The 20,765-nt window shown below is 47.7% G+C and overlaps 2 protein-coding genes across 2 annotated transcripts; one reads left to right on the forward strand and one right to left on the reverse strand.

Annotated features, from left to right (window-relative positions):
- Positions 1-135: 135 nt before the first annotated feature.
- Positions 136-5,042, forward strand: LOC114040415 (potassium/sodium hyperpolarization-activated cyclic nucleotide-gated channel 3-like; the record flags this gene model as incomplete). Its single annotated transcript, XM_027858526.1, has 5 exons — positions 136-354; positions 1,080-1,226; positions 1,562-1,802; positions 2,604-2,768; positions 3,185-5,042. Coding segments are annotated over 5 exons (1,476 nt in total), but the record flags the coding sequence as incomplete, so codon positions are not given.
- Positions 5,043-5,821: 779 nt separating this feature from the next.
- Positions 5,822-15,591, reverse strand: LOC114040414 (pyruvate kinase PKLR). The gene is made up of 11 exons (XM_027858525.1): positions 15,524-15,591; positions 14,937-15,119; positions 10,221-10,312; positions 9,938-10,069; positions 9,291-9,477; positions 8,764-9,034; positions 8,436-8,586; positions 8,044-8,196; positions 7,775-7,941; positions 7,201-7,382; positions 5,822-6,235 (listed from the first exon to the last, which is right to left on the reverse strand). The coding sequence occupies exons 1-11, from the start codon at positions 15,537-15,539 to the stop codon at positions 6,129-6,131; spliced, it is 1,641 nt and encodes a 546-aa protein (XP_027714326.1). The 5' UTR covers positions 15,540-15,591; the 3' UTR covers positions 5,822-6,128.
- Between the last annotated feature and the right edge of the window lie 5,174 nt (positions 15,592-20,765).

Below are 20,765 nucleotides of genomic sequence, written 5' to 3' on the forward strand. Positions count from 1 at the left end.
AAGGGCCATAACTCTGTCTGTGATGTTAGGGGCAAGGCAAAGAGGCTGTTGAATCAACGACTAAGAGCAGAAAAAATTTAGAGGGTAAGAGATCCAGGCCCCTTGGTGACTCAGCCCCACTCTCTTTTTCCTCAGAACCACTCGTGGGGCCGTCAATATTCTCATGCCCTCTTCAAAGCCATGAGCCACATGCTATGCATAGGCTATGGGCAACAAGCACCTCAGGGCATGCCAGATGTCTGGCTCACCATGCTTAGCATGATTGTGGGTGCCACGTGCTATGCCATGTTCATTGGTCATGCCACTGCCCTCATCCAGTCTCTTGACTCATCCCGTCGCCAGTACCAAGAGAAGGTCAGCAGGGGTAAAGAGAGGGGTAGAGGTGGAGGTGAACCCAACTTGTGCAGAACATTGGGGAATGGACATCCTACTTGGATGCCCATTCTAAATTGTGCCCTTTTGGGTCCCTACATCTTTGCCCCTCCCCTTCTCCCCATCTATTTGCTTTGTCTCCATGTTTGTTTTCTTGTGTTTGGGGTCTCTGACCCCTTGCCTGTGGGTTCCATGTTTCCTCATATCTGGGTATATCTATGTCTGGGTCCCCTTGTACTTTACACATGGCATCTTCCACTAATTCCATTCTCTAATGCTTGTGTACCTCTGTGTTGATATCTTTGTATTCGTGCCTTCTTGTCTGTGCCCTTTGACTTTTGTTTCCATATTTCTGTTTCTGTGTGATCTTATGATTGTGTCTCCGTGCCCACATGTGCCTTTAGGTCTGTGCCCTTGCTGTATCTACTTTTCTCTATTCTTCGCTGTGTCTGTGTGTCTCTGTCACTCTATGTCCTCATGTCTGTCTCTCCATCCCTGTGTGTCCCTGACCCTGTCTCTATGTACATATTCCCATATCATTATCTCTATGCACCTGTCTTCATGTCTGTGTGGGTCTCCATGCCCCTATCTCCATATCTATGTCCTCATATCCCTTTATGTCCTTGGGTCCTTGTGTTCTTGTCTTTGTCAATGTGTCCATATCCCTGTGTTGATGGCCTTTGTATGGGTGGGGCTGGTGCTTCCAGTATAAGCAGGTGGAGCAGTACATGTCCTTCCACAAACTGCCAGCTGATACCCGTCAGCGCATCCATGAATACTATGAACATCGCTACCAGGGCAAAATGTTTGATGAGGAGAGCATCCTGGGGGAGCTGAGTGAGCCACTGCGTGAGGTAGGGTGGGGTAGAGGATAACACTCTTGAGATGGGGATGGGGTACTGAATGATGCTGAGTAATGTAGGGGGGACAGGAGATCCTAGTGTGGGATGACTGGGAACTTTGAGCAACAGGAACTTCTAAGGTTAGGCGGCATCTTCAGGGGATAGCTTCTCTGAAGGTAGAGTCTTAGAGTAATGTTTCCCATACTGACCCTATCTCTTTCATTCCTCTTAAGAGGTTGGGGTCTTTGAAGCTGATTATGTTCAGTGGTGGGTGGTTCTCTGTCCTGAATATGAAAATTTCCCAGTGAGTGATAACCTAACTGACCTCACCTTTTCCCTCTGCCCAGGAGATCATTAACTTCACCTGTAGGGGCCTGGTGGCCCACATGCCCCTGTTTGCTCATGCTGACCCTAGCTTTGTTACTGCCGTGCTCACCAAACTTCGATTTGAGGTCTTCCAACCAGGTGACCTCGTGGTTCGTGAGGGCTCAGTGGGCAGAAAGATGTACTTCATCCAGCATGGACTACTCAGTGTGCTGACTCGGGGTGCCCGGGACACTCGTCTCACTGATGGCTCTTACTTTGGGGGTAAGCAGGACTGGGATAGAAGTGGGGAAAAGATATAATGGGAAAACAAGGGAACTTAAAGATAAAGGTGGAACCAGTCCTAGGTTCCATGTTCTTTTCTTTTTCTTTTTTTCTGGGGGGGGGAGGGTTGGTGCACTACGTCCTAAAGAGGCAGCTCCAGTGGGTGAGAGCAAAAATATCTTGGGGGCAGTGCTAAAAAAGATCTGAGGCACTTAGGTTTTTCCTTTCAAGCTTACCTTTGATATTCATTTGAACCTGATTTCACTTAGAAAAAAAGTGCGCTCATTAGTGGTACTCTGGGAACAAAAGAGTATAGAGACACATAGACACATACAGCATGCCCTAGGTTCATAAACCCGTAGGAACAACAAATGAGGAACAGAGAAGTGTGAGGCTGGCAGTTCAGTTGGGAAACAAGGCTATATCTGGGGCCCGGGAATCCCTGCCTCATCAACAGCTCTTTTTTGGGGGGCCAAGTGAAATGCTCTCTCTTCCAGATAGCAACAGCGGGAGAAGAGGGTAGGGAAATAAGAGAGATCAGGAACCTTTCTATTAGTAGGAGCTGGGGGATTATCAGAGCATTTGAGAGACCCCAGAAGGAACTGTGAAAAAATTTATATCATGTCCTCAGAGAATTCTAGTAAGTATCCCTTAAGGGAAAGCAATCCTTGTTCTCAAACCACAGATTTTGCTCCTACAGTAGAGAGCAGCAGTGCTGGGGGAGGTCATGCTAAGAGGTGGATATGAGAGTTCAGGTGGATGATGGGATGCTGATACCCTGCCCCTCTCCTTTACCCTCAGAAATCTGCCTACTGACTAGGGGCAGGAGAACAGCTAGCGTGAGGGCTGACACCTATTGTCGCCTCTACTCACTCAGTGTGGACCACTTTAATGCGGTACTAGAAGAATTCCCCATGATGCGGAGAGCCTTTGAGACAGTGGCCATGGACAGGTTGCACCGAATTGGTGAGTCCCTACTTCATCCACCCTAAATGGTGAGGCTCTTTCTCTCTCTCTCTGTCTCTCTTTCTTTCTTTTTTCCCCTTGAGTGAAAATCCAAACATTTGGCCTTTCCTTCCCTCTATTTCCCTGCTCATGGCCCATTGCTCACATTTGCAGTGCCATCTTTCCCATCCTACCCCTGGCCACACTGCATTCTGCAGCTTGGAGGCTCACCCCTTAGCCCAGGTCCCATCTCTCTGTCCTACTTTTGACTTTGTTCAGGGTTTCCCCCTCCCCCTTAACTTTAAATAGGATGTGCCCAATACCACCCCATAAATGCCTACTTTTTATCCCATATGGGTGAGACACATCTGAAGATCTCCCCTTACCAACTCAGACCCTGTCATCCTTTGACACCGCCTTATCTGTGACATCCTTAGGAAAGAAAAATTCCCTGCTTCAGCGGAAGCGTTCAGAACCCAGTCCAGGAAGTGGTGGTGGTGGAATCATGGAACAGCATCTGGTACAGCATGACCGGGACATGGCCCGGGGAGTAAGGGGGCTGGCCCCAGGCGCTGGTGCTCGCCTGAGTGGGAAGCCAGTGCTGTGGGAACCCCTGGTCCATGCCCCGCTACAGGCTGCTGCAGTCACCTCTAATGTGGCCATTGCTCTAACCCATCATGGGGCACCTCTGCCCCTCTCCCCAGACTCTCCCGCTGCTCTTCTTGCTTGCTCTGCTCGTCGATCAGGTGGCTCACTGGCCTCACCCCTGGTGCCTGCTCGGGGACCCCCTTTGTTGGCTCGAGGTCCTTGGGCATCAACGTCCCGCCTGCCCGCACCAGCAGCCCGGACTCTTCACGCCAGCTTATCCCGGGCAGGCCGCTCACAGGTTTCCCTGTTAGGTCCCCCGCCTGGTGGGGGTGGACGGCGGCTGGGGCCAAGGGGTCGGCCACTTTCGGCATCACAACCTTCACTTCCTCACCGAGCAGCTGGGGAGGGCTCCCCCGGGCGCAAGGGCTCAGGAGGCGAGCGCTTGCCTCCCTTGGGGCTCTCATCCAGGATCCCAGGTACCGCCCAGCCCCTCAGGCCTCCTGCCGCTGATCCGGGTACCACCAAGGGCCCCCAACTTCCTGCTAACATGTGAGAACTCCTGGGTACATCTAGCCTTGATTGTGAGAGAAGGTGTGGGTGCTTTGATGTCTATGGGTACCACGAACAAAGCATCACACACTGTGGATTGGATGTCTCCCTTCACTGCTAAGTGGAAATAGCCCTGCCTGACGTGTCTCCATCACTGCCACATAGAAGTATCTCCATACCCTTTGCTTAGAGCATCTCCCTGGCCATAGACCTTCCCAGATATAGGCACTTTGCCCTTTTCCCCACTCAACAAGGCATGAGGATCTTCTTATCCTCATCACTGCCAGGTAGAAAGATGTCTTCTGTTCTCCCAGCTCCTGCATCCCTCTACTCATGAGCCCTTTCGGGGCAGACACCCCATCAACTGCCTAGTGTGGCTACCTTCCTGTTCCCCCACCACTGCCAAAACCACAGGCCTCATGCCCCTTGTTTGGGCATTCCGCCTCTGCTCTCATCACTGCCATTTGTAGGCACCTACCCGTCTACGGCCCTCTCAGTGAATACAAATACCTGTTGCCCAAACGGGTATCTCTTGCCAGCTTTCCTCTATCCTATCTTTGTGGTACAAAAATCTTCTTGTGAACAAAGAGCCACATCCTCCCTATGCTCCTAACCAGTTGTGCCCCTGGGGATGGGGAATGTCCAGCCCCTCCCTAATGAATGTGCCAGCCTAGGAGCCCTAGCAGCTGAATCCTTAGGTAATTAATGATTTATTTATGTATTGCCCTCTCTCTTAGGGGGAGGGGTAAAGACAAAGAGGGTTTCTCTCCTCTTGCCAGCACTGTGGCCCTTGCCTAGCTCCATCAGCAATACTAAGACTCCAGTTCCCCATCCCCATGGGGGGATGGAAGGGCCACCTGGGGTAGGCGTGGGGGCAGTTTTTACTTTTAGGTGTCTTTTTTTCCTATGCTGTGAGAGAGTGGGGAAAGGGTGAGAATCCAAGTGGAGTGGGGGAAAGATGGGAACAGGGTAGGGGAGGGGCAGACCAGCCAGCACCTCTGCCTTCTCAGGGATACAGGAAGCCCCTCAACCTCCCCCTCTGTCCTTGTCTTCCCTTTCCATAACATTAGCCTAGGAAGAACAAGAGCCAGAACCCTGGCATAAAGCTCCCCTGCCAAGCTCTGGGCTCTGGGATTCTTAGTGTGTGTGTGTGTGTGTGCGCAGGAATTATTTTATTGGTTTTTTTTAATGTTTGTTTACAGATAGTTGAATATATATTAAAAAAAAAAGAAAAATATGTCCCTTTTGGCTCCTGGTGTGCATGGGGTACAGCAGTGGGCTTTAGGATAAGCATATGAACACTAGATTAGGGGAAAGGCATTTAAGCAAATGATAACAGGGTGTTCACTGAAGAAGAAGAGGAGGGGCGAGCATTGTCTGGGGGACAGCAGGCAAGATGAGAAAGGAAGTTGGTGATGACTTTTGGGACTGGCCCAGATGTCAGCGCCACCCAATATCATTTCCTTCTCTAGCTTGGAGTGAGATATTGTGGTGTCATAAAAGCAATGCTAGAACTGGGGCCAGAGGAGCTGGTTTCAAATCCTGATTCCCACTCACTATTTAGGTTGTCTTGGGCTAATGACCTCTTTTCTCTAAACCTCAGAATCAGGACTAGATCAGTTTTAAGGTCTGTTCCAGCTCTGTTCCTTGGGATTCTATGAGTCCAGCTGTTCTTTCAATATTGGCAGCAGCTAATGAGTTAATGCTACAGGGTGCAGGATTTGAACCTTCTGAGAAAGGGTCATTACTTTCTCTACTTAAGGAATTCTGGGATCCCCTGAACACATGTTGCCCTCTCCTGTATATCATCTCTCATTCCCACTACTGAGTGGGTAAGAGGAACTCCGGCAGAAGGAATTAACCAGCTGAGCTGAGACCAATGACTTAGGGCATTTTAGGGGCCAGGTGGGGATTGGATGCAATCATCGTCAGGCACATTTGAGGATGATGGATATTTTATTGAACACTTCCAAGAAGTTTCAAGGAACTAGGAAACCTGGTGACAGAGGAGTGCCCCCAGGCACAGGGCACAGGACGTAGCAACTAGAAAGGGGCTGTGGTCTCTGAGAAGGTTTCCAAAGGGATGAAGTTTCAGCATGTGGGTGGCAAGTGGAGGAATTATCTTTTAGAGTTGGGGGAGGGTCTATATAAAGGGGTGTAATATTGGGTGGGGGAAGTCACCTACATTGGAATATAGTCCTGAGGGTTCAGGCACAGGTGGATAGATTATGGGAACATGGAGACTCAGGATACACTTAGCACCCTCATGATGTTTGTGTAGCCCGAGCCAGGTCGCCAGCCTGTCACTACAATCACAAGGTCCCCAACTCGGAGGAAACCACGGAGCTTCCCTGGGTAGAGAAGAGGGAGGGGGTGAAACTATACCTAGGACAATCTGAGTAATAAAAATTAATTCTCAGTCACTGAGTGGATGTGGGACAGAGACAATCACACCATATTCCCCTACCCACTCCCCAACCTTCCCACCCCTACCCCCACTAATCCCCAGGGACCTATAGTACTATAAGGATTCACTGGATGCCAGTGAGCATGATAAATTTGGAAGGGAGCATTGTTGCCTTAATAGCTTCTCAATCCCACCTGTGTTGCCTTGGTGATAGAGAATGGGGGTGGGAGGTAAAGATGCTTTGAATGAGGTAACTGACATTAATACTATGTAAGCTGTCATAAGTGTTTTTTAGGCCAGTAGCTAAAGGCTGCTTTTCCCGACTGTTGTCTTCCTGAGCAGAACCACACCTAAGGTGGGGTGAATGGGGCTTTGTCTCTGGAGAGAAACATTTAGAGGACTCTTAACAGCACTTGCCTTCCTCCTACGATATAAAAGCAAGCATGCTTAGCAACTTCTTAGCATGAATAACTTCTGTTATAGCTATATGTCAGGTACGTAGCAGTTGCCTATACAGCAATAGCCTTGAGTTGTCCCCTCAATCGAATTGCCCTAGTACAAAACTGGTCCCTAAGTTAGTGTGCAGTTCCATCTGCCTGGTGCCTGCGATAACACAAAATCTCCCCAACAACGTAAGGTGATGGCATTATGTACTAGCTCTTCTCCAGATTCAAGGGAAGAAAATAAATCAGCCTGTTTGTCACATGCTTTCATGTCAACTGGGTTAGGTGGCTTCTCGTATACAAAAGAGGTCTAATAAAGGGTCTTGGGAGGAGAGGAGTTGGGGGAGGTGGAGGGATGGTATCCCAGAGTTGCCATGGAAACATGCCTAGAAGGCACTAGGGAGAGAGACTAGGGTTGTCTTGGGTGAAGAAAGCAGAAACTTGGGAAAAGCTGTGGAATCCTCACCACTTTCAATGCCAAATTGAACACGTCGGTCAACATCATCAGTCCAGATGGGTTCTGGGGGGTCTTGGTAGAGCACAGGAAAAACACCACGACATAGATGGGCCTGGCGTGCACTCTGAGCAGAACGGGTGACAGCAATGACAGCTGCTCGAGGACGGTACCGGGATAGGAGTTGTGCCGAGCTAGGGGAGACAGAGCATGTAGCTTAGTGGAAAAGCCACGGGATTGTGAATCGGGAGACCTGGTTTCCAGCCCAAACTCTGCCACTGACTTTCTCTGTGTCGATCTCTTAAGGCTTCAGTTTCCCCATTTGTAAAATGTTCTATCTACCTCACAACCAGTGCTGTAAGGATCAAAGAAGGTAATGGATATGAAAATACTTCGAAAAATCTAAAGCCCTTTACAAAGACTAAGCATTGGTATTAGGTACTTGGGACCCTCCCTAAGCCCCTGGATTGCTATATCTTTTCCAAACCAATAATTCAGTACTCTTCACATCTTTAGATGTTCAGCCTGCCTCTCTGTCCTCATGTTTATTCCCCACCTCTGCCTGGGTGCCTTGTTGGTCTCTCACCGGCCAGATGTTGTCAGCACAACTATAGCAGAAGCACAGCACTTGAATGAAGCCTCCACAGCACCAATGGCAGTGACCTCGGTAGGGTCACGGCTTAGGGGAGCCGCCCGACGAAGTTCTTCAAACAGCTGCCGGTGATACACTGCAGCCTCTGCCTCCCTAGCAATCTGGAAGTACCAGGGGGTCAGGGTCAGGCCTTGATATCTGGCCTGGATAGCCCTGGATATCTGGATCCCAGACATGCCCCACATTCCCCAACAGCCCCATACCGCATGCTGCATCTTCACAGCCTTGACAGGGTAACTACCCTTGGCTGTCTCCCCAGATAGCATGATACAGTCAGCCCCATCCAGCACAGCATTGGCCACGTCACTTGTTTCTGCTCGTGTTGGCCGGGCCTTGGTGATCATGCTTTCCAGCATCTGGAAGTACCGTTTCCATGAGGGCCAAGGGTTAATGCTTTCTCTCCCACCCTATTCAATCCAGGCATTCCTTGCCACTCCAGGGGGTGTTCTCCCATCTCATGACCCTGTCTCAGTGTAGTTGTGATATGCTAAGGTCAGCTATACCCCACTCCCATATCACAGCAGGAGAGTCAAGGGACTTTAGGGGGAGGTTGGTGCCCACAATACCTATGACATGCCCCTTCTCTCTCCCAGACCTGTGTGGCACAGACAACGGGTTTGCCAGCCAAGTTGCAGCGTCCAATCATCATCTTCTGTGCCAAGAAGACTTTCTCAGCTGGGATCTCGATGCCCAGGTCACCCCGTGCCACCATGATGCCATCGCTCACCTCCAGGATCTCATCAAACCTGGGAGGGGGCACAGCCAGGAGATAGTGAGCAAAGTCAAGGAGAGTAGGGCAGAGTCAGGAAAACAGGGGTTGGGGACACTTCATTTCAATTCAATTTACACTTGGAGAGGAATCAGGGAACTGGAGGTGGGAGCAGGGGGTGGGATAAAAAAAAGTCAAGGGCTGGAAGCCTCACTTCTCAACGCCCTCGTGGTTCTCGATTTTGCTGATGATCTTGATGTTCCGTCCCTGAGGCCCCAGGGCTTCACGTACAGCAATCACGTCTTGGGCCTTTCGCATAAAGGAGGCGAAGATTATATCCACACCGTGCTCCACCCCAAAGCGCAGGTCCAGAACATCCTGCTCGGACAAGCCCGGCAGATCCACTTCTACACCAGGCAAGTTCACCCCCTTCCTGCTTCCCAGGATCCCGCCGTTCTCAACCTCAGTCACTAGGCCCTCTGGGTCTGTGGAATTCAGAGGCCAATAAGACACGATTTCGTGCAATTTGGTGGTCTTTTAAGGGGTGTGGCCTAAGGTAAGGGGTGTGCCCTGAGACTATACAGCAGTGGCGGGTGAAAGGGTTGGGGGGAGGGACATGTTCTCGGGGAGGCGGAGCAATGCTTGGGGCGGGACAAGGGGAAATTCAGAGGGAGAGTCCAAGGACAAAGGGGTGTGACCTGAATTGGAAGTAGGGCGAGGGGCTAACTGCTGTTCACCCACCTTTATGCTTAACCACCAAGGAGATAAGACCGTCGTCGATGTAGATCCGGCCCCCCTCTGGCACTACCCGGACTATGTTAGGATAGTCCACCCACACAGTGCTTGCATCCCCTCGAGTCCGAAATGCCGGGTCCACTGTAACGCGGACCTTGGAACCCTTCACTATCTCCACTTCTGATTCTGGGCCCTAGGGAAGGGAATGGGAAGTAAGAGCAGGGGTGGGATGTGTGAGAGCTTAGTCTCCAGCCTTAATCTTGCTCCGGACCCTTCTTTCTTTATGGACCCTTTCTTCCTGTAGCACAGATTACTAGAGAATAGCTTTGTATGTCACCTGTTAAGGGTCACCAGCCCTATCCCTGCCCACACTCATCCCTAGTCCCTCTTCTTCACCCGACTCTTCCCAGTACCTGGTTTCAGCTATCCCAGATTCTGCGTCCTCTGGGTCACTGCCCTAACCTTATTCAATCCTCAGCCTCATTACAAATTATTGGCCCAATCCCTTATCGATTTGGCCCTGCCCACACCCATCCCTAGTCCCTCCGTTCTAGCACCACCCCCTCCTGACTCTACGCTGCCCTTCCTTTCTTTGTTCCAACCGCCCTCGCTCCTCCAGTACCGCCCAAATCTCTTACTGCCCAGGTCCTCACCCCCTGGAGGATCCCGGTGCGGATCTCAGGCCCCTTGGTGTCAAGCGCTATGGCCACGGGCCGGTAGCTCAAGGAGGAGCCTGCGAAGCTCTCGACGGCTTCTCTCACGTTGGCTATAGATTGAGCGTGGTACTGGGGAGGGGGACAGGGAAAGAAGAGATGAAGTCGGAGATCTCGGGCCAACCTTTCCTAAACCCTCGGCTTCTCAGCCTCTGGGCCTCCAAACCCCCGGGCAGAATCACCCTCCAGATCCTGCAGCAACGCCTCCCATCCCTCACTGCACCTCGTGGGAGCCATGGGAAAAGTTGAGCCTGGCAATGTTCATTCCTGCTTTGATCATTTCCTTCAGCCGATACACAGAGCGAGATGCGGGGCCTGTGAACAAAAACACACAATCACAAGATCTATGTGCTGGAGGAGATTCAAGAAACTATCTAGTATAATTGATACCTGACGAGAAAAAGCCCCAAGTGGTCAGCCCTCTCACCCCCGCCTACTCAGGTAGCCTACCCAATTATGCATATCTCTCCCTTGCAGTTACCGAACACCTTTCATGTTCTCCACCCCACTAAATCTTCTCTTCTCCAGACTAACCATCCTCATTTCTTTCAATCAGTCCTCATTTTGGGGGGGGGGGGGGGGGTTGCGTGTCAGGCAGGAGGTGGCAGCTAGGTGGCGCAGTGGATAGAGCACTGGCCCCGGAGTCAGGAGGACCTGAGCTCAAATGCGACCTCAGACATTTACTAGCTGTGTGACCCTGGCCAAGTCTTCTCCCTGTTTGCCTCCGTTTTCCTCATCTGTAAAATGAGCTGGAGAAGGAAATGGCAAACCACTCCAGTATCTTTGCTAAGAAAACCCCAAATGGGATCATGAAGAGGTGAACACTGCTGAACAACAACCTGTTTAGAGAGACCCTGTTCAAAGAAATTCTCCTCTGATTAAAAGATTACCCTTTCTGCTCCAGAGACACCCTCTACTTTCCCAGATAAGTAGGGAGATAGTAAGAGACTTCCCAGTTGTCCTAGGTGAATTTGAATCAGCAGGCCCAGATGAACTAATTCCCTGCAACTTGAAAGAATTAGTGCATATGATTGCAAGGGCCATTCACTGTCCTCGATATTTGGAAGAGATGGAGAAAGAGACATGGCAGGAGCGGAATGGGTAGAGACTTAAGGCTGGGAGATCAACCAGAAGGATACTTCCAATAGTCCAGGTGTGGGGTGACGAGGACCAGCACCAGAGTGGTGGCAATGTCAGAACAGAGCAGGGTCATATAGGAGTGATGTTACAAATAAAGAATATCAAGCAACTTGATTTTTTTTTTTAAATAAAGAGAATGGAACCTTAAATTTCTAGGCAAATGAATCTGACCTCATTTCCTGGCAAAACTTAAGGATGCTGGTTAGTGAACATTAGAACACTGATCACTAAGAATAGAAGCACAGGGTCCAGGAGGAAGGTGGTAGCCCTATTGTGCTCCATCCTGGTCAGGCCAAATCTGGAATACTGGCTTTAGTTCTGGGCACCACATTTTAGGAAGGGCATTGATCAGCAGAAGAGCATCCCCGAGAGTGTGAGCAGGATGGTGAAAGGCCTTAAGATTATGAATAAATAACAATAATAATAGTTAACATTTATATAGTACCTACTATGTGCCAGGCACTGGACTAAGCACTTTACAAATATTATCTCATTTGATCTTCACAAGAACTCTATGAGGTAGGTGCTATTATTATCCCCATTTTAGAGATGAAGAACCTGAGACAAACAGAGTTTAATTGACTTGACCAAGGGTCACCCTGCTAGCGAGTGTCTGAGGCAGAATTTGAATTTAGATTTTCTTGACTCTGGGCCCAGTGGTCTATCCACTCTACCACCTAGCTGCTCTCCCCTCCACCCACATGAGGATTGGTTGAAGGAAATGAAGATGGTTAGTTTGGATAAAAGAAGACTTAGTGGAGTGGGGAAAATGAAAGCTGTCTTTAAATTGATTAAGGGGGTCAAGTTGAAGATAGATTAGATTTGTTCTGCTTGTTCAGAAAGGGTAAAACTGGAAGTGAGTGGTGAAAAGCTTCCTAACATGGTTACCCAAAAGTGAAATTGGTTGCCTTGGGAGGTAGTAATTTCCCCTTCATTAGAGGTAATTAAGCAAAGACTGTCATATTTTAGAGGTTTTTTTTTTTCAGGGACATATGAAACTAGATGACCTCTGAAATCCCTTCCAATTCTGTGATTTTCTGTCCTGGACCCTCTTTGCTTCTCACTAGGATTTGTGACACTTTCTCCTGATCTTATTTATCTGACTACTTTTTCTCAGTCTCCCTTGCCGGATCTTCATCCAGGCCACACCTTGGGTGAAGGTCACTTTAGATTGGGAGTGTCTCCCAAGACTCTATCCTGGGCCCTTTATTCTTCTTCCTTTATTCCATTTCACTTGGTGATCTCATCAGCTTCCGTGGAGTTATTGCTATCCTGATAATTCCTAGATTTACTTACTTAGCCCTATCTTCTCTTCTGACCCCCAGTCTTACATCTCCAGTTGCCTATAGGATATCTCAAGATCACACTCCACAGACATCTTAAACTCAGCATGTCTAAAACTGAGCTATCTTTCTCCCCAAGCCTTTCCCTCTTCTTAATATCCCTATTACTAGGTACCACCATCCTCCCAGTCACACGGGCTCATAACCTAAGGCTCATCCTTTATCCCTCATCCTTAACCCTATATCCAATCTCTTGCTAAGTTGTATTGATTCTACACTTGTAACATCCCTCCTACATGCCCCTGTCTACTCTGACACTGCCACTATTCACACCTCACATCTGGACTTTTTTTTTTTAAAAGGCAATTGGGGTTAAGTGACTTGCCCAGGGTCACACAGCTAGTAAGTGTCAAGTGTCTGAGGCCGAATTTGAACTCAGGTCCTCCTGACTTCAGGGCTGGTGCTCTATCCACTGTGCCACCCAGCTGCCCCTGATTTTCGAACAAGACACTCCATCACCCAACTCCAGGTATTATCACTGCCTGGAATTCTCTCCCTCATTATCTCCACCCTGGCCTCCCTGGCATTCTTCAGTTCCCATGTAAAATTCCACCTTCTACAAGAAATCTTCCCTATCCCCCTTAATGTTAGTGTCCTCCCTCTCCTGATTATCTCCCATTTATACTGCATGTATCATGTTTGTATGTAGTTGCTTGCATTTTGTCCCATTAGACAAGCTCTTTGAGAGTAGGGATTGAGTTTGGTTTTTTGTTTTTGTTTTCGCTTTTCATTGTAACCACAGCATTTAGCACAGTGCCCGGCACATAGAAAGTGGTTAATAAATGCTTGTTTACTGACAGTGTGTTTAGTTTCCCTACCTTGTCTTTTTTCCCACTCCAGACCATACTCTACTCATCTGTCACACTGATCTTCCTAGGGCAGCTAGGTGGCACAGTGGATAGAGTACCAGCTCTGCAGACCGAAAGAGCAGAGTTCAAATTGCACCTCAGACACTTGTGTGTGACCCTGGGCAAGTCACTTAACCTTGATTGCCTCCAAAAAATATTTGATCTTCCTAAAGTACAGCTCTGAACACGTCATTGCCTGCCCTACCCCAACTCATTAAACTTTATTTCTTTCCTATTACTTCCAAGAGCAAATATTAAATCCTCTCTTTGGCCTTTGAAGTCTTGGCCCCTTTCTCCCTTCCTGGTCTTCTTGCACTTCACTCCCCACCAAGGACTATACAATCCAGTTACACTGGCTTATCTAATGTTCTTCATGCATGACCTTCATCTTCAGATTCCATGCAGTTCCTCCCTCATCTCTATCTCCTGGCTTCCCTGATTTCTCAAGTCTCAGTAAAATGCCATTTTCTGCCTTAAGCTTTCCTGGTCTCTCAATGCTAGTGTCTTCCATCTAAGATTAATTCCAATTTACCTTCTTACATATTTTGTATGTACATAGTGGTTTGCATATTGTCTTCCCCATTAGAATATAAGCTCCTTGAGGGTAGGGAATGTTTTTTACCTTTTTTTTGTATCCCCAGAACTTAGCACAGTGCCTGACACATAGTAGAAACTTATTTAATAAGCATTTAATGCTTGTTGACTGACTCTGACTGATTCTCCTGCTCAAAGACTTCCTCTTCTATTACTCAGATACAATTCTTCCTTTCCTTACTCAAAGAAATCTCTCCCCCTCCCCTTTTAAATCAGGGTCATGTCTATTGCACAGAGACACTTCCTTCCCCCATTTAGAGATATCCCTTCACAACTGAAAAGTTTCACTCTAGCCTCTCAGAAATCGAACATTCTACCACTTCGGTCCTCCCCCACACATCAAAAGAAAATTTCTGGAAAGGGGGCAGTGCCATAGGATGTGAGATTCGATTATTCCTGGAGCCAGAGAATGATTTTGGTATGTATAATGTTCAAAAAGGTGGAGCAGGAGTGGATGTTCTTAGGGTTGGGGAGGGGATCCAGGTAAAGTGACACCAGTGTGGTGGATGAGGGGGGTGATTGTTGTTAATGATATATGTAGTACAAGTGGTAGCTATGGCTTTAATGATGCAGGATTTGGGATTGGGAAAGAGAAAAATGAGAACATTAGGGTATGGTATCATGTAGTTGGAATTTGGGAAAAATGCAAAGAATACTGGAGATATGCATTCTAGGTCTGCCTTTGCTGTTAACTTAAAGAGATTTTGGACAAGTCCATTGATTTCTCTAGGCCTCAATTTCTTAGTCAAGTGAAAATGGTTATTAAACCCCCCCTCCCCCTCCCCTCCGCTCACAAAGATGCTATTATTCTCAAATGAGAATTGTGCATGAAAGTGCTTTGCTTCTCAGACTCCCTGTCACTGTAAGGGGTGAGCATTGCTGTTAGGGTGAGGGCTCCTGAGGGCAAAGAATGCCTTTGCCTCCTTATTTCAAAATCTCCAGCACTTTGCACAGTGCCTGGCACTGGGTATTCACTTAATAAATGTTTATCAATTGACTGCCATTATTAGTTACCTATGGTGGCGATGATGCCGGTGCTTCGGGCAGCCACTGGTTCTGAGTCAATGTCCAGTAGGCAGAGATGCTCCAGAAAGGTATCTGCCATGGCTGCTGGGAGCTGCTGCCTCTGGAAGAAGGTAGCACCTAGCTCCTGGATCAAATGGGCCACACTGGCCCTTCGAAGGTACCCGGCTGGCCCTGGTAGAGGAGAAGCATAGGATGATTACAACAGACACTGATGCCTAGAGCTACTCTAGAGCTCAACCCTCTCCCTAATTTCCCTTCTTTCATTCCCAGATTTCTCACTGCTCAAATCCCCAGTCCCTCTATTCCTCTACCAATCTTAGCCCTTATTCCATTTTCAGGCCCTTCATTCCCATACTCTAGAGTTTAGAACCTAGATTTCCTGAAGGAAGCTCACCTGTATAAAATCCCCATCCTCTTGTCCTCCAACCCTCACAGACTCCTTGCTTCTCAGTCTATCAGACTCTCCCCAATTATCTTCTTTCTCCCAGCTCCCTCAGAGCCTAAGGTTTCTCATCCTAAGAATCAGTCCTCTCCTCCTGTTCCTCCAAGCCCCCTACTCCTCAGCCGGAGCCTACCTTCCTTGTTAGACATGTTCAATGATTGTGTGTCTGCTGCCAATCACCCAGTGTTACTCTGATCTGGGCAAGGCTCTGAGTGGCTGGTTAAAGTGTCACCAGACTCTTTGTCCTCACTGCCCCACAATTCACTGAGCATTTTGTTGCAGAGGGCAGAGTCCAGTGGCCACGGGAGCTTCCCGTGCTGGTAGATTCCCCACATCCTAACCTGCAGGCCTTGGGAGGAGGGGAGGACATTTCAAAGGGAATCCCTAAGACTAGGGATAATTTACTTTTGGGCAATTAATGAATGAGTGTAAACAGACTGCAGAGCATTTTGCACCAGAAAGCCTGGGTCCAAGTCCTGAGCAAGTCACTTCAAATACTGGTAAGATCACAGAATATTAGAACTGGAGGAAACCTAAGATTCCACCTAGACCAACTCCTTCATTTTATAGATAAAGAAACAGGTCCAGAAAGATCAAGGCCACAGGGGAAGTAAATAGATTCCAATCTAGGTCTGTTTCCTCAAAATACAAAGTTCTTCCTAGAGTAGCACAAAGTGGCTTCTTTCAACCTCAGTTCCCTCATCTGTAAAGAGAATGATAATAATAGTGCCTTCCTACTTTTTAGGGTTCATATAAGTATCAATTGAAGCAATATGTAGAAAGTACTTTGTAAAAGCCTAGTATACAGATGAAAATTATTATGCAAATGTGCATAGATCCTTTCAAATGGACATTGTGATAAACTACTGGTCTCACTTCCTCCTCCTGGCTGGTTTCCTCCTTTATCCAATTCAATTCACTTGTGTTCAAGACCCAGTGTCCAGTGGGGCTTTGTCTCCCATCCTTACCTCCTGGGGCCCCTAAGAGGAAAGAGGCCATCAGGTCCTGTTGGTGCTTGGAGGTCCATGGCCCAAGTGTTCTAGGGGCAAGCTCTTCCTCTGACGACATGGCCGAGAATGGTGGGTCCTTCAAGCCGCCTGGAGCGTGGGAGAAGAAAGAAACGCTGGGGAGGGTGCCTGCCTCTCTTATCTGAGGGAGTCAGAGAGAAGAAAAGGGGCACACCCAACTGACCCTCCCCCATCCTTCTGTTGGACAGTCTCCTCACTCCCCTACCTCTAGCCTCTTTCTTTGGCCGGTCCCCACCCTTGTCTGTTAGACACTGTGGATACAATACTGGCCCTGCAGTCAGAAGAACCTTAATTCAAATTTGGCCTCTGACACTTGACACTTACTAGCTGTGTGATCCTGGGCTAGTCGCTTAACCCAGGGATGTCTGGGAGGTGGAGGGGGGGGATAGAAGAGAAAGAATACTGGAGCTAGTTTCAAACTCTGCCTTGCCACTTACAAGCTATATGACAATAGAAAAGTCACGGCACCTTTCTGAGGTTTCTTCATCTATAAAATAGGGATAATACTGTAGCACTTACCTCACAGAGTTGTTGTGATGATCAGATGATATAATGTACGTGAAATGGTACTTGAAAGTACTTTATGTCAGCTATTATAATTATTCAGACATTCAGTCAGTTGACAAGCATTTATTAAGTGCTTACTATTTGCCAAACACTGTGCTTAGTGCTGGGGATACTAAAGCAAAGCTTGTTCTCAAGGGGCTCACAGTCTAATGGGGGAGATGACATACAAACAACTATGTACAGATGAGCTACATATGGGATGAATTGGGGAGGTCTCTAAGGGACCGGATTAAGATTAGGAAGGATTGGGAGTGGGGGAAACTAGGTGGCACAGTGGATTTCTGGCTTCAGACACTTGACACTTACTAGCTGTGTGACCCTGGGCAAGTCATTTAACCCCATTGCCTAGATTAAAAAAAAAAAAAAAAGGATTGGGAAAAGCTTTTTGAGGAAGTAAATGGAACTTGAAGGAAGCCAGAGAAGCTAGGAGGTAGAGATGAGCAGACAGAAAGATCCACATGGGTGGCAGCCAGTGAAAATGCCCAGTTGGGAGATGGAGTGGCTTGTGCTAGGAAAAGCAAGGAGTTTGATGACATTGGATTGCAGAATATGTTGAGGAAGAGGTTATAAAGTGTAAGAAGACTGGAGAGGTGGGAGGTGGCAGAGTTTGGGGTGGGGGAAGGGAGGTATCACATCATGAAGTTCTTTAAATACCAAATAGCTAGGTGGCACGGTGGATAAAGCACTGGAGTCAGGAAGACCTGAGTTCAAATCCAGCCTCAAACATCTATTATCTGTGTGACCTTGAACAAATCACATAACCCTGTTTGCCTCAGTTTCCTCATCTGTAAAATAAGCTGGAGAAGAAAATGGCAAACCGCTTCAGTATCTCTGCTAAGAAAACCCCAAATGGGGTCACAAAGAGTCAGTGGCAACTGAAATGACTGAACAACAAATTTGATCTTGGAGCTGATAGGGAGCTACTAGAGTTTGTCAAATAGTGGGCTGACATGGTCAGATCTGTGCTTTGGGAAGACTAGTGTGACAGCTGAGTGGAGAATGGAGCCAGATGGGTAGAGACTTGAAGCAAGCTGACCAACCAGCAAGCTGTTGCAATAATACAGGTTTGAGGTGATTAGGGCCAGCATCAGGGTATTGGCAATATCAGAGGAAAGAAGGGAGCATATATGATGCGAAGTTACAATTGATGAGACTTTACAACTGGTTGGATATGGGGGGGGCAGGGTTAGAGAAAGAGGAATCCAGAAATGATGAGGTTTAGGGGTGCTGGGACCCAAAAATCACAATACGCAGGTCCTGCCCAAAAGAATTTGACCCAAGCCTTCTTTCAGTCAAAGACAAGGTTTATTAGAATGTCTGTCATATTGGGCAGACTCTTAAGGAGTCTGAATGTCAGGGAGCTATTGGCTAGATTATGAGAATAGGAGCACCTTAATGGAGACAAGATGGACCTTATATACAGAAAGACTGTGGGAGGGATCTAGGAGTGACCAAGTAGTTTGGAGTGACTGAAGGAGGGGTCTAAGGAAGATCTGAATGGGAGTGGCCAGTAAACTGGGGTGAACCTGAACTCCTGGGACCTGGACAATGGAGCCTTGCTAGGATTAAGGGTGGGAAATAGCCGGGGCCATAGGTAAGTAAAACAATGGAGGGGAGATTGGGTGTAGCCACAATGAAAGGCCAGTTGATGGGATTATAACCTCAGGCAAATGCCAGAGATTTCGCCACGTGGGAAAGTCCAGGGTTTTTCCTTTCTGGGATCCAAATCCCAACCCCATAAGGATGACACCTATGTTTTGAGTCTGCAAGACTAAGAAGATGGTGGTATCTTTGACAGTAATAGGGAAGTTAGAAAGAAGGAAGGACTTTTGGGAAAAGATAACGAGTTCAGTTTTGGACATGTGGAGTTTAAGATGTCCATCATACAACCTGTTCTAGATGTTCAACAGGCAGTCAGAGATACTAGGAGGTCAGGACAGAGATCAAGAGAGAAATTAGTACTGGACAAGTTGATGTAAGAATCATCAGAATAGAGATGATCATAGAATCCATGGGGGCTGGTGAGATCACCAAGTGAAATAGTATAGAGGGAGAAGAGAAGAGGGCCCAGGGCAGAGCCCTGAGGGACACCCATGATCAGTGGTATGACTTCCAGCAAAGAAGACTGAAAACTAGTGGTCACGATGGGGTTGGGGTCTGGGCTATTGTCTTACCTCCCAGTGGCCCCCAGCCATTTCCTACACTTAATCCTAGCTAGGCTCCATTGTCCAGGTTACAGGAGTTAGGTTCACCCCAGTTTACTGGGCACTCCCATTCAGATCTTCCTCAGACCCCTCCTTCAGTCACTCCAAACTACTTGGCCACTCCTAGATCCCTCCCACAGTCTTTCTGTATATAAGGTCCATCTTGTCTCCATTAAGATGCTCAGATTCCTAAAATCTAGCCACTGCTCAGATTCTTAGAACCTACCCAATACTTGCAGACTCCTTGATTCCTCAAGGGTCTGGCAATATGGAGGGTCTTTAATAAACCTTGTTTTTGGCAGAAAGAAGGCTTGGGCAGGACCCGCATGTCGTGATCTTGGTTTTCCAGCACCCCTAACCTCTAGACCTCATCAGTCATATAGATAGGAGAACCAGAAGACAGTAGTGTCACAAGGACCTAGAAAGAAGAGAGTATCACGAAGAGGGTGATCAACAATGTCAAAGCCTGTAGAGAGGTCAATAAAGACGAGATTTGAGAATCGTTAATAATTTGAGAGATTTGTTTTAGTTGAATAGTAAGGTTGCAAGCCAGATTGCAGAGAATTAAGAAGAAAATGAGAGGGAAGGAAGTGAAGGCACACATTGTAGATGGCCTTCGCCAGGAATTAATCCCCCAAAAGGGAGGAGAAATATAAGAGGATAATTAGTGAGGATGAATGGGTCAAGTGAGGGGTTTTTTTGGTATGGGGAAGACATGGGCTTGTTTGTAGGCAGTAGGGAAGCAGCCAGTAGTCAGGAAGCAATGAAAAATTAGTGAAAGAGTAGGCATAATAGAAGATGAAATCTGCTAGAGAAGATAGGATGGAATGGGACCACTTGTGCAGGTAGGGTGGTTTGCCTTAGCAAGGAGAAGATTCACTCCTTCTTGTAAAACAGAAGTGAGAGAATTTATAGTAGAAAAAGGTATCCGAGATAAGGAACAAGGGAACAGGCCTCATTTTTGTTAGTGAAATATGGGGCAAGGTTATCAGCTAAGAGGGTGGGTGGTGGGGGAGGGTGTGAGAGGTTTCAAGAGGAATGCAAAGGTTTGGAAAAGCAGAGGTGGTGAATGGCAAAGTGAAATGATTGTTGTTGTTCAGTTTTGTGACCCCATATGGGGTTTTCTTGGCAAAGATACCGGAGTGGCTTGCCATTTCCTTCCCCAGTGGAAACAAAAGTTTAAGTGATTTGCTCAGGGTCATACAACTATTAAGCTATTAAGTGTAAGAGGCCGGATTTGAAGTCAGGTCTTCCTGACTCCAGGCCCATGGCTATGATTGATGCACTTAGTAGCTAGGTGAACCTCAGTTTCCTCATCTGTAGGATGGGTTCATGGTTCTAGAACTGATTGGGGCAGGGCAAGGACTATGCTTTGAGTTGTTAGCAGATTAGGAAGGAAGTGACAGTAAAGGAGATGCTGTCCCTTATCTGGAGGGTAAGCTCCAGGGTGCAGATTCCTCTAGGATATGGGCTCTTGCATTGGGGAGAGGCAGTGACTGATGGAGTTGTAAAGGAGATGGTTGGAGAGGAGTAAATATCACAGTAAAAGGAATGGAGGTTACGTATCAGAAAAGAC

This window comes from Vombatus ursinus, unplaced genomic scaffold, assembly GCF_900497805.2.
Source record: "Vombatus ursinus unplaced genomic scaffold, bare-nosed wombat genome assembly UNPS02013103.1, whole genome shotgun sequence".
Classification (NCBI taxonomy): Eukaryota; Metazoa; Chordata; class Mammalia; order Diprotodontia; family Vombatidae; genus Vombatus; species Vombatus ursinus.

Bases quoted from the DNA above. Each gene is read 5' to 3' on its own strand.
- LOC114040414 (XM_027858525.1), bottom strand. The intron at 10,313-14,936 runs GTAACTAATAAT...TTTTGTTCACAG, and splicing joins CGGCATCATCGCCACCATAG to GCCCCGCATCTCGCTCTGTG. The intron at 7,942-8,043 runs GTATGGGGCTGT...TGGTACTTCCAG, and splicing joins CTGTGAAGATGCAGCATGCG to ATTGCTAGGGAGGCAGAGGC.